The 13,901-nt window shown below is 40.4% G+C and overlaps 1 protein-coding gene across 1 annotated transcript; it reads left to right on the top strand.

Annotated features, from left to right (window-relative positions):
• Positions 1–3,057: 3,057 nt before the first annotated feature.
• NDN (necdin, MAGE family member) lies at positions 3,058–4,706 on the top strand. Its single transcript, XM_060170361.1, has one exon. The coding sequence runs from the start codon at positions 3,154–3,156 to the stop codon at positions 4,129–4,131; it is 978 nt and encodes a 325-aa protein (XP_060026344.1). The 5' UTR covers positions 3,058–3,153; the 3' UTR covers positions 4,132–4,706.
• Positions 4,707–13,901: the final 9,195 nt, after the last annotated feature.

The raw sequence follows: 13,901 nt of genomic DNA, 5'->3' as shown, positions 1-13,901 counted from the left end.
ATGTACGCTGTCCATGGGAGGCTCTGGGGTGACCCCCCCTCCCTCTGTTCGCTATGGAAACCAGTGCCAGGACAGGCCTCTCCTCCTATTCCTGAGTCTGCCAAGAACAGCCTATTCCACAGTTGTGTAATCTTTTCCACATTACAGAGTTTGAAGCAACCCACCAGCAAAACTGTCCACACTAGAATATTTTATGTTAAAAGTTCTCCATATAGTTCTTGCATCCATGGAACTTCTATTTAAAGAATCTTGATTTAAAGAGTGGCCCTTCATGAGTTCTATGGGGAGAGATATTTTGCAACCTTCAGGCCTTTGCGTCTAAGCTGCTGGCCCTAAGAGGACTTATTGCCCACATCGAATAGCGCCAACTCTGAAGATAACCAGTGAGCCTAAATTAGACAGTATTTGGCAAGGCAAGGCATCACTGGAGCTCCAGACCCAAATCTTGACCCTTGAATTGAAGAGGTTTTGGATGCCTCATGAGTACTGACTTCCTCTTCCATCCACAGTTGTCATCTGCCTTTTTATCTTATCTCTCTGAAGGTCTGCATCTCTGGGTTACGGAGTGACACATTATTAGGTGTTACTATCAAGCCACCAAGCTACTGTCCTCTCCCATGACACATCTGCAGGTGCACTTTCTCTATTTAAGGGATATCCCAAGCTTTACTTTTTTCCACCCCCTCTCCATGGATTTTCTTTTTGTTGAGAAATGCACCCTCTTCAGCCAATCTTTTCCTGGAAGAAAATGATATCACATTAGCAGGTGTACAGTTGGGCTCCAATGGTGAGCAGCACTAGGGGTTTACTCTGTACTTGGTTTCAAACTTGGCATCAATTCTAAAGTTTTAAACCCTCTGAGTATAATCCATCATAGTGGTTCCAGTCCACAGGCTCTGGGATAGTATTAAACAACCCTCCCAATAGAAGAAAGGTGTGGAGTGAGCTGTGGCAGAGGTAGGAGTTTACTGTTGGCCATGGGAAACTTCACCAAAATGAGGACAAGTCCAGCTCAGGCAGCAGCTGAAACACAAGCAATTCTCTGGCCAGAGCTCTGTTATCTCACAGCATCAGGAGCTCCTATAATTTTTAAATTGTTGTTTGTAAAATTGCTTTCCTACTTTTTCTATATAAGTGTTAATTGTTGTGCTCAAGCTTGTGATCATTAATTCATTAAATCTAGGAAGGTGAAATAGGAGGATTTAATTTTCATAGTCTCACAATGGCAAAATTATGGTCCATGGCTAAAGTTGAGCTGAGATTTAAATTATAGGCTCAAACATTTTCATTATTGAAAAAATCTTAAACGAACACAATCATTAACCCAAACAGTTAGAAAAAGAATAAATATCCAGGGCTTCCCTGGTGGCGCAGTTGTTGAGAGTCCGCCTGTCGATGCAGGGGACACGGGTTCATACCGAGCCTGTGCTCCTGAGGATGAGTTTAAGAAGAATGGGGGCAATCAATCTATTTGAGTCATTCTTACATACTTAAAAAAAACTAATATAACTGACACCACCCTGTAAGATATTTTTAAAAAATAGAAATCTATAAATTAAAGAAGAAAATGATGAACAGGAAAAAAATCCCACTGAGACATATCTGAATGATCTGTAGGAATTATCCTCGTGAAGTAAGAGGTTAAGGGGTGCTATTGGACTGGTGTGGGAATGGTCCTGCTAAAGGTGATACAAGCATGAAAATCCAAAGATAGAAAAACAGCATGGAAGACCGTTTGAAGTCAATCTACCTGAGAAAAAATAAAGTGAAAAATGAGAAAGGGGATATAAGCAAATAAAGAGAGGATTCTAGAAATGTCAAGACAATATTGTAAATATGCTTTGCGTTTCAACTGACAATAACCAGACTCAGGAGGGCATACTTAAGAAGCTGTCGGCTGGAGGAAACCCAGGAAGGGTTGAAAGACCACATTGGCTCAGACCAGGGTTGCTGGTCATCCTCAGGAACCTTGGATCCAGAGGTTCCTGCACCTATTCCTTTATTCAAGGATGCTTCTCTGGGAGTGTCAGCTTTGTCTTTGCCCACTGCAGATTTGTTTTCTAAAATTGAAAAAAAACACCAATATGTTACATCTCATGTCGTTGGTCATCTGAGAAAGTCTGACATATACGATGTAGGGGACCTATGTTAATTAAAAAAAAAAAAGTCTTGGGAGGGATTTGGGTGTGGTTGCCAACATGGGACCAGTCAGTCTCTGTGAAAGGTGGGGTTGGGGTCCTGTGAGAAGGTGAAGTTTCCACAGGAACAAATGTGGAGGTTGCAGCAGTCATAAGGGGAAGGAAGATCCTGGACAAACAGGATGAAAGCCATCATACAAGTCTGTGCTAATAAATACGGCAATCTGTGTGATGGGATCCTAATGAAACAAATTAAAAATTACATCAAAATCACCCAAGGGAAGTGGAAAACCAAAATCAATGACCATTAAAACACTAAGAACGTCATTAGTATATTACCTTCAAGAAAGTTTCCACTGCACACAGATTGACTACCTTCTGCATTTTTCATTTATAACCCTTGATTTGGTAGGGAATCAATCAATTTTTATTACTATTCCTCAGAATTCCAATCTCCCACATCTTTTTCAGAGTTTACACATTTTCTTGAGCAATCCTGACTGTTCTCTGTTTACATTCTCACACTTGTCCGAAAGCCAAATTGACACACCAGCCTAGGTCTTGCTCTGGGACTCATCTCTTAACTTGATTCTGGATATACCCAATTGGACATCTCCTAAGCTTAAGTTACCATCTTTCCCCTTAAACTTGCTCCTTGTCCAGTGCTCATCCATCTCCGCCCCCTCCTCTCCAAGACCTTAGCCCCAACAGGACGCCTGGGGTGGCGGTGGTGATCCTTGATGCCATATTCTAGCGGAGCCTCTACCCTCCTCGGGTCCTCACTACCCGCCACCCCCAGCTCCCTCCCGCCAGGCGCCCCGCCCGCCCGCCTGCCTGCCAGGCCCGCGGACGCGCAGGCGCACTGGCCCGTCCCGCCGCTGCCCCGCCCTGCCCAGCCGCTGCGGAAGGCGCCGCGCGTAGCAACGCGCACTTCCTCTCTAGGAGTCCGAGGAGGGATCGCTGACTCGAAGAGCTCCTGGACTCGGCGGCCGTGCCCTTGCCAGACGGAGCAGACATGTCCGAACAAAGTAAGGATGTGTGCGACCCCAACTTTGCAGCCGAGGCCTCCAACTCCGAGGTGCACAGCAGCCCCGGGGTTCCCGGAGGACCCTCTTTGCCCGCGTCTCAGGCCGCGATCTTCCCAGGGCCGGAGAGCCCTCCCGTAGGCCCGCCCGACGCCCCTTTGGCCTCGCCGGCGCCCCAGGCCCCAAGCGAAGAGGGAGACCCGAAGGCCCTGCAGCAGGCCGCGGAGGAAGGCCGCGCCCACCAGGCCCCGAGCGCAGCGCAGCCCGGCCCGGCGCCGCCGGCCCCGGCCCAGCTGGTGCAGAAGGCGCACGAGCTCATGTGGTACGTTCTGGTCAAGGACCAGAAGAGGATGATCATCTGGTTCCCAGACATGGTGAAAGATGTCATCGGCAGTTACAAGAAGTGGTGCAGAAGCATCCTCCGGCGCACCAGCCTCATCCTCGCCCGGGTGTTCGGGCTGCACCTGAGGCTGACCAGCCTACACACCATGGAGTTCTCGCTGGTCAAAGCTCTGGAGCCCGAGGAGCTGGACAGGGTCGCTTTGAGCAACAGCATGCCAATGACAGGCCTCCTGCTGATGATCCTGAGCCTCATCTACGTGAAGGGTCGCGGCGCCCGAGAGAGTGCCGTCTGGAACGTGCTGCGCATCCTAGGGCTGAGGCCTTGGAAGAAGCACTCCACCTTCGGAGACGTGAGAAAGCTCATCACCGAGGAGTTCGTCCAGCAGAACTACCTGAAGTACCAGCGCGTCCCCCACGTCGAGCCCCCTGAGTACGAGTTCTTCTGGGGCTCCCGTGCCAGCCGTGAAATCACCAAGATGCAGATCATGGAGTTCCTGGCCAGGGTCTTTAAGAAAGACCCCCAGGCCTGGCCTTCCCGCTACAGGGAAGCACTGGAAGAGGCCAGAGCCCTGCGGGAGGCCAACCCCACTGCCCACTGCCCCCGCAACAGTGTCTCCGAGGACTAGCAAGGTCTGAAGGCAGATGGATGGTTTCTGCCCCTCACCAGGGCGGTGGAGGGGTGGGGGTGGGACATTAGAGTATTCAGGATTTACAGTGCAGTATTTCACGTGTAACTTTTAAGTTTTCAGTACAGTGCTTTTATACCTCTTAATGCAATGATGTATTAATTTCAGTAATATTAGGTAGAGTGTAGGATTCATGCATGTTTGTTTATAAGTAAGCTCAGTTGGTGCTTTTGCTTTTGTGCTACCTTTCTTGAATTTTTTGTACCAGAGACGTGCTAAACTTATGAAATACATTGAGACATTTTCCATCTTATTCTTTTACATGGAACGGATGATGTGTATTGGGTAGACTGGTCCTGGAGAGTTTGGAAGAACTCCCCAGAAAAGCTGGCCTAACCAAGAGAAAAGTCAAGACCCCTGTCTTTGTGATCTCCCTGGGCACAGGAAACATCCTTGTGGAGTGTGGTGATGTGGACTGAAACGGGCGCAACATGGGCACACTTTACTAAACACAGATACAACCCCACCATGAGTAAACTTTAAAGTAAACATTAAAGATTCTTGTGATACAATCATTCATGGAAAAGTGTACTTTATCTTTTTAACAAAATATTATGGGTTGGGAATGGGAATTACAAAATGTACAGATACCACTATTTCATCTAATAGGGCGGGGACATCACTATGCATCATGACTCATAAATGTGTGAAGTGTATAGTTTTATTTTCAAAATGGACCTCACAAGTTCAATTCAGAACTTTGACAACTAGAGAAAAGTTTAAAAACCAAAAAAGAGTCCTAATCACATCACATAGAAATAATAAATGTTAATATTTAGAGTAATTTCCTTTCTTGCATTTCTATATTTTATGAAAAATAATAGCTGTTTTTGTGGGCACTAAAAGAGTGAGGCATTGTACTAAGTCCTTTATGTGTATTTTCTCTTTTTATTTAATCCTCACAACAGCCTTGTGAGGCAGGCACTTATTACATCTGCACTGTGGAGGAAATACAGGGACAAAGCAGGTAATTAACTTTCCCTAGATCGTAAAGTCTTCCTGTGAGGAGAGGCTAGGGTTTGGACTCAGATTGAATGAGTCCATAGCCTATACTTTTACCCGCCTGCCTCCAGCTGCTCCCCTACCTCCTGCCTTTTAGTTTATGCCTTTTAAAAAATTTCTTGTTAGAGTCTGTACTTTTAGCTCCCTACCCCGCAATCCATTCACACAAGGCTAGGGGTTTTATTTTTCTAATGAATCCTCACATTAATCTTCTAGAGGAAGCAGTCATATTATGACTGTACAAATCAAGAAACTTCATTTCGGAGAGACTAATGGACCTAACCAAGTCATGTTCCTGCTTAGCAGTGAAACCAAGATTTGAAACATGGTCTTCCTGAAGGACTGGGATGATGGAGCAGTCTCTAATCAGTGGTGCTGGAGGAACACACATGGGACACCTGGGAGAGGGAGGTGGGGTTGGGGTGGGAAGGTTGCCTATTGGGGTGTCTCCAACCCAGCAACTCTGGAATTGCAATGGGCCACTAAGCAATCCCTCGGAGAGTGAGATGGGGTGAGGAAGGGGGTGAGGGGCAGTGCCTGGGGATAAATCTCATTATAAAACTCTCAGTCCTGCAAGGGGGAGAGAGAGAAATGGGCTTTTAATAAGACTGAAAATCCTTCAAACTTCAGGACATTGGGAAAGACCATTTGGTTAAAGCCAGATCCATTTCTGGGGAAGCTGGAAAATGAGGCAAACACATAGGTCACATCACCCCGAAAAGAAGTAACCTGGGAGTTATATTTGGGTGAGGGAATTACAACCTGAATTGGGAACTAGGATTCTCATCACTTAAATGACAGTACTTAACAGGCAGGTGCAGGTGCTAAGTGCTGAAGAAGCCTCACATGTCCTTAGACGAAATCCATCCCTTTTAGTAGACGTCCTGTGAAGTCTGTGGCAGGTAGGGGGCATTTCTGCAATAACTCAGGCAGCTGTGCCCTGGCTTCGATGCCACTTCTTACCCTGAGCCAAAGTGAACTCAGACATTTTAGAACTGTTAAAAAATTACCTCCCTCTCACCCCAGAACTTCCTGCAGAATCAAAACAAATCTGTCCCTTTAAATGTAAAATTATGTCTGGGATGTCTCAGTTCTGGAGCAGGGCCACAGCTGTCTCCCCTGCCAAGGCGGGGTACTGGACACTTTCTCTAATGCCCTAATTCTGTTTGCAGCAACTGTAACTCCTGAACACTTTTTTCATCAAACCCAGAAGTCACCGGGCAGGCAGTCCCCTCACCTCTCAGTGTTTTTATTTACTTTCCTCTCTGCCAGGAGAGACTGGGAGAACCACTCCAGAGCTTCCCCAAGCTCACTGACACAGGCACATCACCTGTGCTATAGAGGACCAAATCTTGAGAGAAGGACAGGGTCATGAGAAAAGAGAAGCTGACCCCAGCAAGCCATGCGGGCAGGGCTGCTCACCTCCCATGCAGGCTTGGAGGCAGCCAGACCCAGAGGAAAAGGCATACCAGATGTGGAACAGGGCTAATTCATGGCACCTGGTCCTGCAGGGACAGCATCTTGGGGCACATGGAAGGAACATCCAATATCGCTCTTGGATTTTCATGCTGGGCTCAATTGAAAGGTTGGGGGGGGGTGGTCAAATATTTTCCAAAAGGTCCATCTACAAGGTGCTGGATAATTATGTGATATGCTGGAGTAGTTAGCTAACATTTTGTTGGTGATCATTTTGCAATCTATAAATGTATCAAATCAACACATCATACACCTTAAACTTACACAATGCTGGTCAATTATATCTCAGTAAATCTGGGGAAAAAAAGAAATACAGAGATAAGTAGGTGGCTATTGATAATTGTTCAGTGGTTTGTAGATGTCAAGCTCAACATCTCTGTGATTTGCCTCTTTTCCTTCTTGTCATCACATGATGTGCAATAGCTCCTGATATTCCTTCTATGTTCGTAGAAGGAGTAAAAGGTCATGGGAAGGAAAAGCTTAGGTATTTCTTCTCTGTCTTAACTGGAACATCTCTGACAGGCTGAGATATCACATACTCAGCTTGTGCTGCCTATGGTTTTATAGATGCCAAGGGAAAGAGAAGATGAGAGTAGTGTTAAATTTAGTTGAGCTGTGAAGTACTAAAATAATGTGCACTGAAGTTACTAATAAATAGATCATTTTCCTCTAATTAAGAGTAATTTCAATGGAATAAATTTTAACAGAAGACAAACTTCAGTGACTTAAGAATTGAGCATGTCAGTGGAGGGGGTGTGGAGAAAAGGGAACTCTCGTACACTGTTGGTGGGAATGTAAGTTGGTGCAGCCACTGTGGAAAACAGTATGGAAGTTCCTCAGAAAACTAAAAATAGAATTACCATATGATCCAGCAATACCACTCCTGGGCATATATCCAGACAAAACTATAATTCAAAAAGATACATGCACCCCCATGTTCACAGCAGCACTATTTACAATACCCAAGACATGGAAACAGCCTAAATGGATAAAGAAGATGTAAGATATATATATATATATATATATATATATATATATATATAATTATATATATATAAAATAAATAAAGCCATTTGCAGCAACATGGATGCAACTAGAGGTTATAATACTAAGTGAAGTAAGCAGAAGGAGAAAGACAAATTTCATATGATATCACTTATATGTGGAATGTAAAATATGACACAAAGGAACCTATCTATGAAACAGAAACAGAATCATGGACATATAGAAACAGACTTGTAGTTGCTAAGGGGGAGGGTTTGGGGAAGGGATGGAGTGAAAGGTGGGGGTTAGCAGATGTAAGCTTTTATATATAGAATGGATGAACAACAAGGTCCTACTGTATAGCACAGAGAACTATATTCAACATCCTATGATAAACCATAATGAAAAAGAATATTTTTAAAAGAATGTGTGTATATATATACACATACACACACACACATATATATAACTGAATCACTTTGCTGTATAGCAGAAATTAACACATTGTAAATCAACTATACTTCAATTTTTTAAAATTGATTTAAAAAGAAAAAGAATTGAGCATGTCAGGGTCAACAACTCGAATATATTCCACTACCATTGGAAAGAAACCAGTGTTGAGATCGAGCCTTAAACAAAGTCAGTTATGCATTCTCTATACGGACAAGACAGAAGGGTAAAATGACTGATTAGATGTATGCACGTTTGTGTATGTGACAGGAAGTTTGTGGTGCTCTATTTTCTCAAAGGAGTGGCAAGGGAAGTAAAAATTTAAGACAGAAAGGAAGTGAAAAGAGAGAAAGTTAGTCCTGGAAGTGTCCTAGAGAATGGAGAAGACTGAGTTTTTCCAGGAGTGGCTGTCATGTCTGATTCCGGCAGATATTAGCAAATTTAATGTATCAATATGAAAGAAGAATAATATTCTACTACCAAGTTTATTTATTCTAGGAATGCAAAGTTGCTTCATTATTAAAAAATCAATCATCTTAATACACCATATTCATAGTCTTTATAATAAAAATCACATTTTCGTATCAATTCATGCAGAAAAAGTATTTGACAATATTCAACTCCCGTTCATGATAAAAAATTCTTAGCAAACTAGGTATAGAAGAGAAATCATCAACCTGATAAGGACCATAAACAAACAAACAAAAAAAAAAAACAGGCTACAGTTAACATTACATAACGTTTAATGGTGGAAGACTGAATGCTTCCCTTGAAGATTGGGAAGAGTAGGCTCTTTTACCACTCCTTTTCACATTGGGAGTTAACTTCCTGACCAGTTCAATAGGATGAGGAAAGAAAACACATGTTTACATAATGACAATGAAGAAATAAAGCTGCCTCTATTTGCAGGTTACATGATTGACTACCTAGGAAAAAAAATACAAAAAAAAAACCCAAAAACCTTCCAGAACTAATAAGTGAGTTTAGTAAAGCCACAAGATAAAAGGTCAACACACACAACCAATTATATTTCTGAATATTAGTAATTAACAATTAGAAACTGAAATGTAAAATCCAGTGCATTTATATCAAAGGTAGGTGTAAACCTAACAAAACACATATAGGCTATGTATGTTGAAAAGTATAAAACAATGATAAAAAAAATCAAAGACCTAAATATCAATAAATGGGGAGAAGCATCATGTTTATAAGACCAGAAGACATTACATAGTAATTAGATCCAATTCATCTGTAGGTTAAACACAATCCCTATCAAAATCCCAGCAGTTTGCCTAGGATTGCCCTGGTTTGAGCACTGATAGTTCCACTTCCTAAGAAGTCCCTATGTGGAATGTGATATATCCCAGGTTTGGGATATGAGTGAAAAAAAATTGGAGAAAAACTGTAGAGTCATTTGGCAGCCACAAAATAGAGGCTGGATGCATTTTAGTGTCAAATAGATACAGCATATATTATCTGCTTTTCATCATTCCTGTCACTAATTTTTTTCTTTTGTTTTATTCACTGATCAGTTATATTGGCAACTATGATTTACAGTCCACAGTAATGGACCATCTATTATTGCAACACTTGAAATGTTGTGATCTAAATATGCTTCTTAGGCATGCTGGAATCGTGAGTGTTAGTTCATATTTTACTTTGCCTGTGGATTAATGGTTCTGCTTCATATCCATTTAGTGCTAGTACAGTTTTTACCTATACAAATATTGTGACCATGTTTTCCAGGAATTCAGATAGCAAAAATGAGAACAATTGCAATACCCTAGCTAGTATGTCCCAGCCTTCACTGAAAAGAAGGTTAAATGACTGTGTTATTTTAATGACATATGAAGGGCACATACCAAGGGGTTAGAAAAGTAAATGAACAAAACAGCAGATTGCACAATATACAGAAAATAATTTGGGCTTGGATATAGTAGAGAAGGTGATATGATCTACATTAATTTTCTGGGGCTGCTGTAACAAAGTACTATAGAATGAGTGGCTTAAATATCAGAAATCTCTTTTCTTACAGTTCTGGAAGCTAGAAATCTGAGACCAAGATTTCAGCAGAGTTGGTTCCTTCTGAGGACTGGGAAAGAAGAATCTGTTCCAGGCTTGTTGATGGCTGTCTTTTCCCTGAGTCTTCACATTGCCTTCCCTTTGTATGGAGACTGAATCTCACAAGTTGGGGCAAACAAACAAATACCCTTAAAAAGACAAAAGCTTCTCTTTTTTTTTTGTCTCCTAAAAAGACTCCAATGCTCAGCTGAAAATAGCAGCCACTGAATTGGTGTAGGCATACCACACAAACATACTTCATCATTTCATTTCCTTTCCATCATGTCTGTTGTCCTCTGAAACTAAAGTTTGTGAGCTGCAACTAAAATGTCCTTTGGGCAAACAAAAGGGGATATTCTGATTAGGAATGTAACAGCCACTTACCACGGAGAGCTGATTACATCAGGTCTAACCACCATCAATCTTTCTACAGCATTTTAAGTTATTTGTCAAATCAAAGCAACAACAGAAAATGCATCCCCAGCCCTTAAGCATTTTGACTTGAAAAATGGAGCTTGAAATTATCTTTTTGGTTTCTATGAAAATTTTAACTGAACCACAGAAAACATAAAACAGAAGATTATTGATATCTCATCCAAATCCAAACTAGACTTTGCTCATATATCAGCATATTTGGCAGATGGTACAAATGTAAATTTGGCAAATTTCATTCAGTCTATGAACTCCTTGCCAAAAAAATGAAATGAAAAGATCTTACTTGCTAAATGTCCCACACATCTTTTATGTAGCATTGTTAAAATGGGGCTTCATATGCTTACCTGTGGTTTTGAGGCTTTCATAAAGTTTTTGGTCACTTTTCAGTTTTCTGAAAACATGGAGAAACACTAATGATAGTGGTAGCTTTATAGAAACGGAAGGAGACAGCCTCCATGGACACATGACTACAAGATGGCTGTCATTGTTTACACTCATAAAAGGACTATCAAAATGTTGGCTTACATTTAAATTATATTTTCAATGTGTGTGGGAGGAAAAATGCCCTGTCTAATTTGGAAATACATTGAGGATGAGAATGAAGGTAAGAGAACAATAAAACCAAAATGTATATGGTTTTTATTCTACAATCATAAAAAATTCTAGTAAAAGACAAACTGACTGCACCTGTGTTGCCTGATGCTATGTATGGTTGCAAAAAAAGAAAACAAAACAAAAAAACAATTTTGGGGGGCAACATGGGGAAAAGACTGTTTCAGAACTAAAAAAGAATTATCAGAAAAGGACAGCCAAGTTAAACAAGACTTTCTCAATTTTTTACAATTTTTAAAAATTGTAACTTATTTGGAATAAAAATTTTATTTCACATGTTAAAATTACCTCTGTGCTTTGAAGCCAATTTCCCTGAGAAAAAGTATTAACTCCTGATGACATCCAGTGCACTTCAGAGTGTTTATAAATCATGGACATTTCAGATGTTATAAACCTATATGATGAATTTATAGAAGCAAAAATATGGGCGACCATTCAGCCAGTCTGTGTCTTTTGGTTGTAACATTTTCAAGACCCATACATATGCTGCCTACAAGAGACCCACGTCAGACTTAGGGACACATACTGACTGAACATGAGGGAATGGAAAAAGATATTCCATGCAAATGGAAATCAAAAGAAAGCTGAAGTAGCAATACTCCTCATATCAGATAAAATAGACTTTAAAATAAAGACTGTTACAAGAGACAAGGGAGGACACTACATAATGATCAAGGGATCAATCCAGGAAGAAGATATAACAATTATAAATATTGATGAAACCAACATAGGAGCACCTCAATATATAGGCAAATGCTAACAGCTATAAAAAGGGAAATCAACAGTAACACAATAATACTGGGTACTTTAACACCCTACTAACACCAATAGACAGGTCACCCAGACAGAAAATAAGGAAATACAGGCTTTAAATTACACGATAGAACAGGTAGACTTAATTGATTTTTATAGGACATTCCACCTGAAAGTGGCAGAATACACTTTCTTCTCAAGTGCACATGGAACATTCTCCAGGATAGTTCATATCTTGGGTCACAGATCAAGCCTTGGTAAATTTAAGAAAGTTGAAGTCATATCAAACATCTTTTCCAATCACAATGCTATGAGATTAGAAATCAATTACAGGAAAAAAAATTGTGAAAATCACAAACACATAGAGGGTAAACAATTCACTACTAAATAACCAAGAGATCACTGAGGAAATCAGAAAATACATAGAAACAAATGACAATGAAAACATGATGACCCAAAACCTATGGGATGCAGAAAAGCAGTTCTAAGAGGAAAGTTTATAGCAATTCAATCTCACTTCAAGAAACAAGAAAAGTCTCAAGTAAAAAAACCTAAACTTACACTTAAAGCAACTAGAGAAAGAAGAACAAGAAAACCCAAAGTTAGTAGAAGAAAAGAAATCATAAAGATCAGAGCAGAAATAAATAAAATAAAAACTAAGAAAACAATAGCAAAGATCAATAAAACTAAAAGTTGGATCTTTGAGAAGATAAACAAAACTGATAAACCTTTAGTTGACTCATCAAGAAAAACAGGGAGAAATCAAATCAATAAAATTAAAATATAAAAGGAGAAATTACAACTGACACCACAGAAATACAAAGGATCATAAGAGATGATTACAAGCAACTATATGCCAATAAAATGGATAAGCTGGAAGAAATGGACAAATTCTTTAAAAGGTACAAATTTGCAAAACTGAACAAGGGAGAAATAGAAAATATAAGCACACCAATCACAGGTAATGAAATTGAAGCTGTTATTGAAAATCTTCCAACAAACAAAGTCCAAGACCAGATGGTTTCCCAGGTGAATTCTATCGAACATTTAGAGAAAAGCTAACACCTATTCTTTTCAAATTCTTCCAAAAAATTGCAGAGGATGGAACACTCGCAAACTCTTTCTACAAAGCCACCATCACCCTGATACCAAAAGCAGACAAAGATATCACAAAAAAAGGAAATTACAGACCAATATCACTGATGAACATAGATGAAAAAATCCTCAATGAAATACTAGCCAACAAAATCCAACAATACATTAAAAGGGTCATATACCATGATCAAGTGGGATTTACCCCAGGGATGCAAGGATTCTTCAATATATGCAAATCAATCAATGTGATACACCATATTAATAAATTGAAGAATAAAAACCATATGATATTCTCAATAGATTCGGAAAAAGCTTTTGACAAAATTCAACACCCATTTATGATAAAATCTCTCCAGAAAGTTGGCATTGAGGGAACCCATCTCAACATAATAAAGGTCATGTATGACAAAGCCACAGCAAACATCATTCTCAATGTTCAAAAATGGAAAGCATTTCCTCTAAGATCAGGAAGAAGACAAGGATATCCACCCTTGCCACTATTATTCAACATAGTTTTGGAAGTCCTAGCCATGGCAATAAGAGAAGAGAAACAAATAAAAGGAATACAAATTGGAAAAGAAGAAGTATAACTGTCACTGTTTGCAGATGACATGATGCTATGCATAGAGAATCCTAAAGATGCCACCAGAAAACGAATAGAGCTAATCAGTGAATCCAGTAAAATTACAGGATACAAAATTATTGCACAGAAATCATTTGCATTCCTATACACTAACAATGAAAGATCAGAAAGAGAAATTAAGGAAACAATTCTATTCACCATTGCAACAAAAAAGAATAAAATGTCTAGGAATAAATCTACCTGAGGAGGTAAAAAGACC

Source organism: Lagenorhynchus albirostris, chromosome 1 (genome assembly GCF_949774975.1).
Source record: "Lagenorhynchus albirostris chromosome 1, mLagAlb1.1, whole genome shotgun sequence".
NCBI classification, from domain to species: Eukaryota; Metazoa; Chordata; class Mammalia; order Artiodactyla; family Delphinidae; genus Lagenorhynchus; species Lagenorhynchus albirostris.
This window is presented reverse-complemented; position numbering and strand designations above follow the sequence as displayed.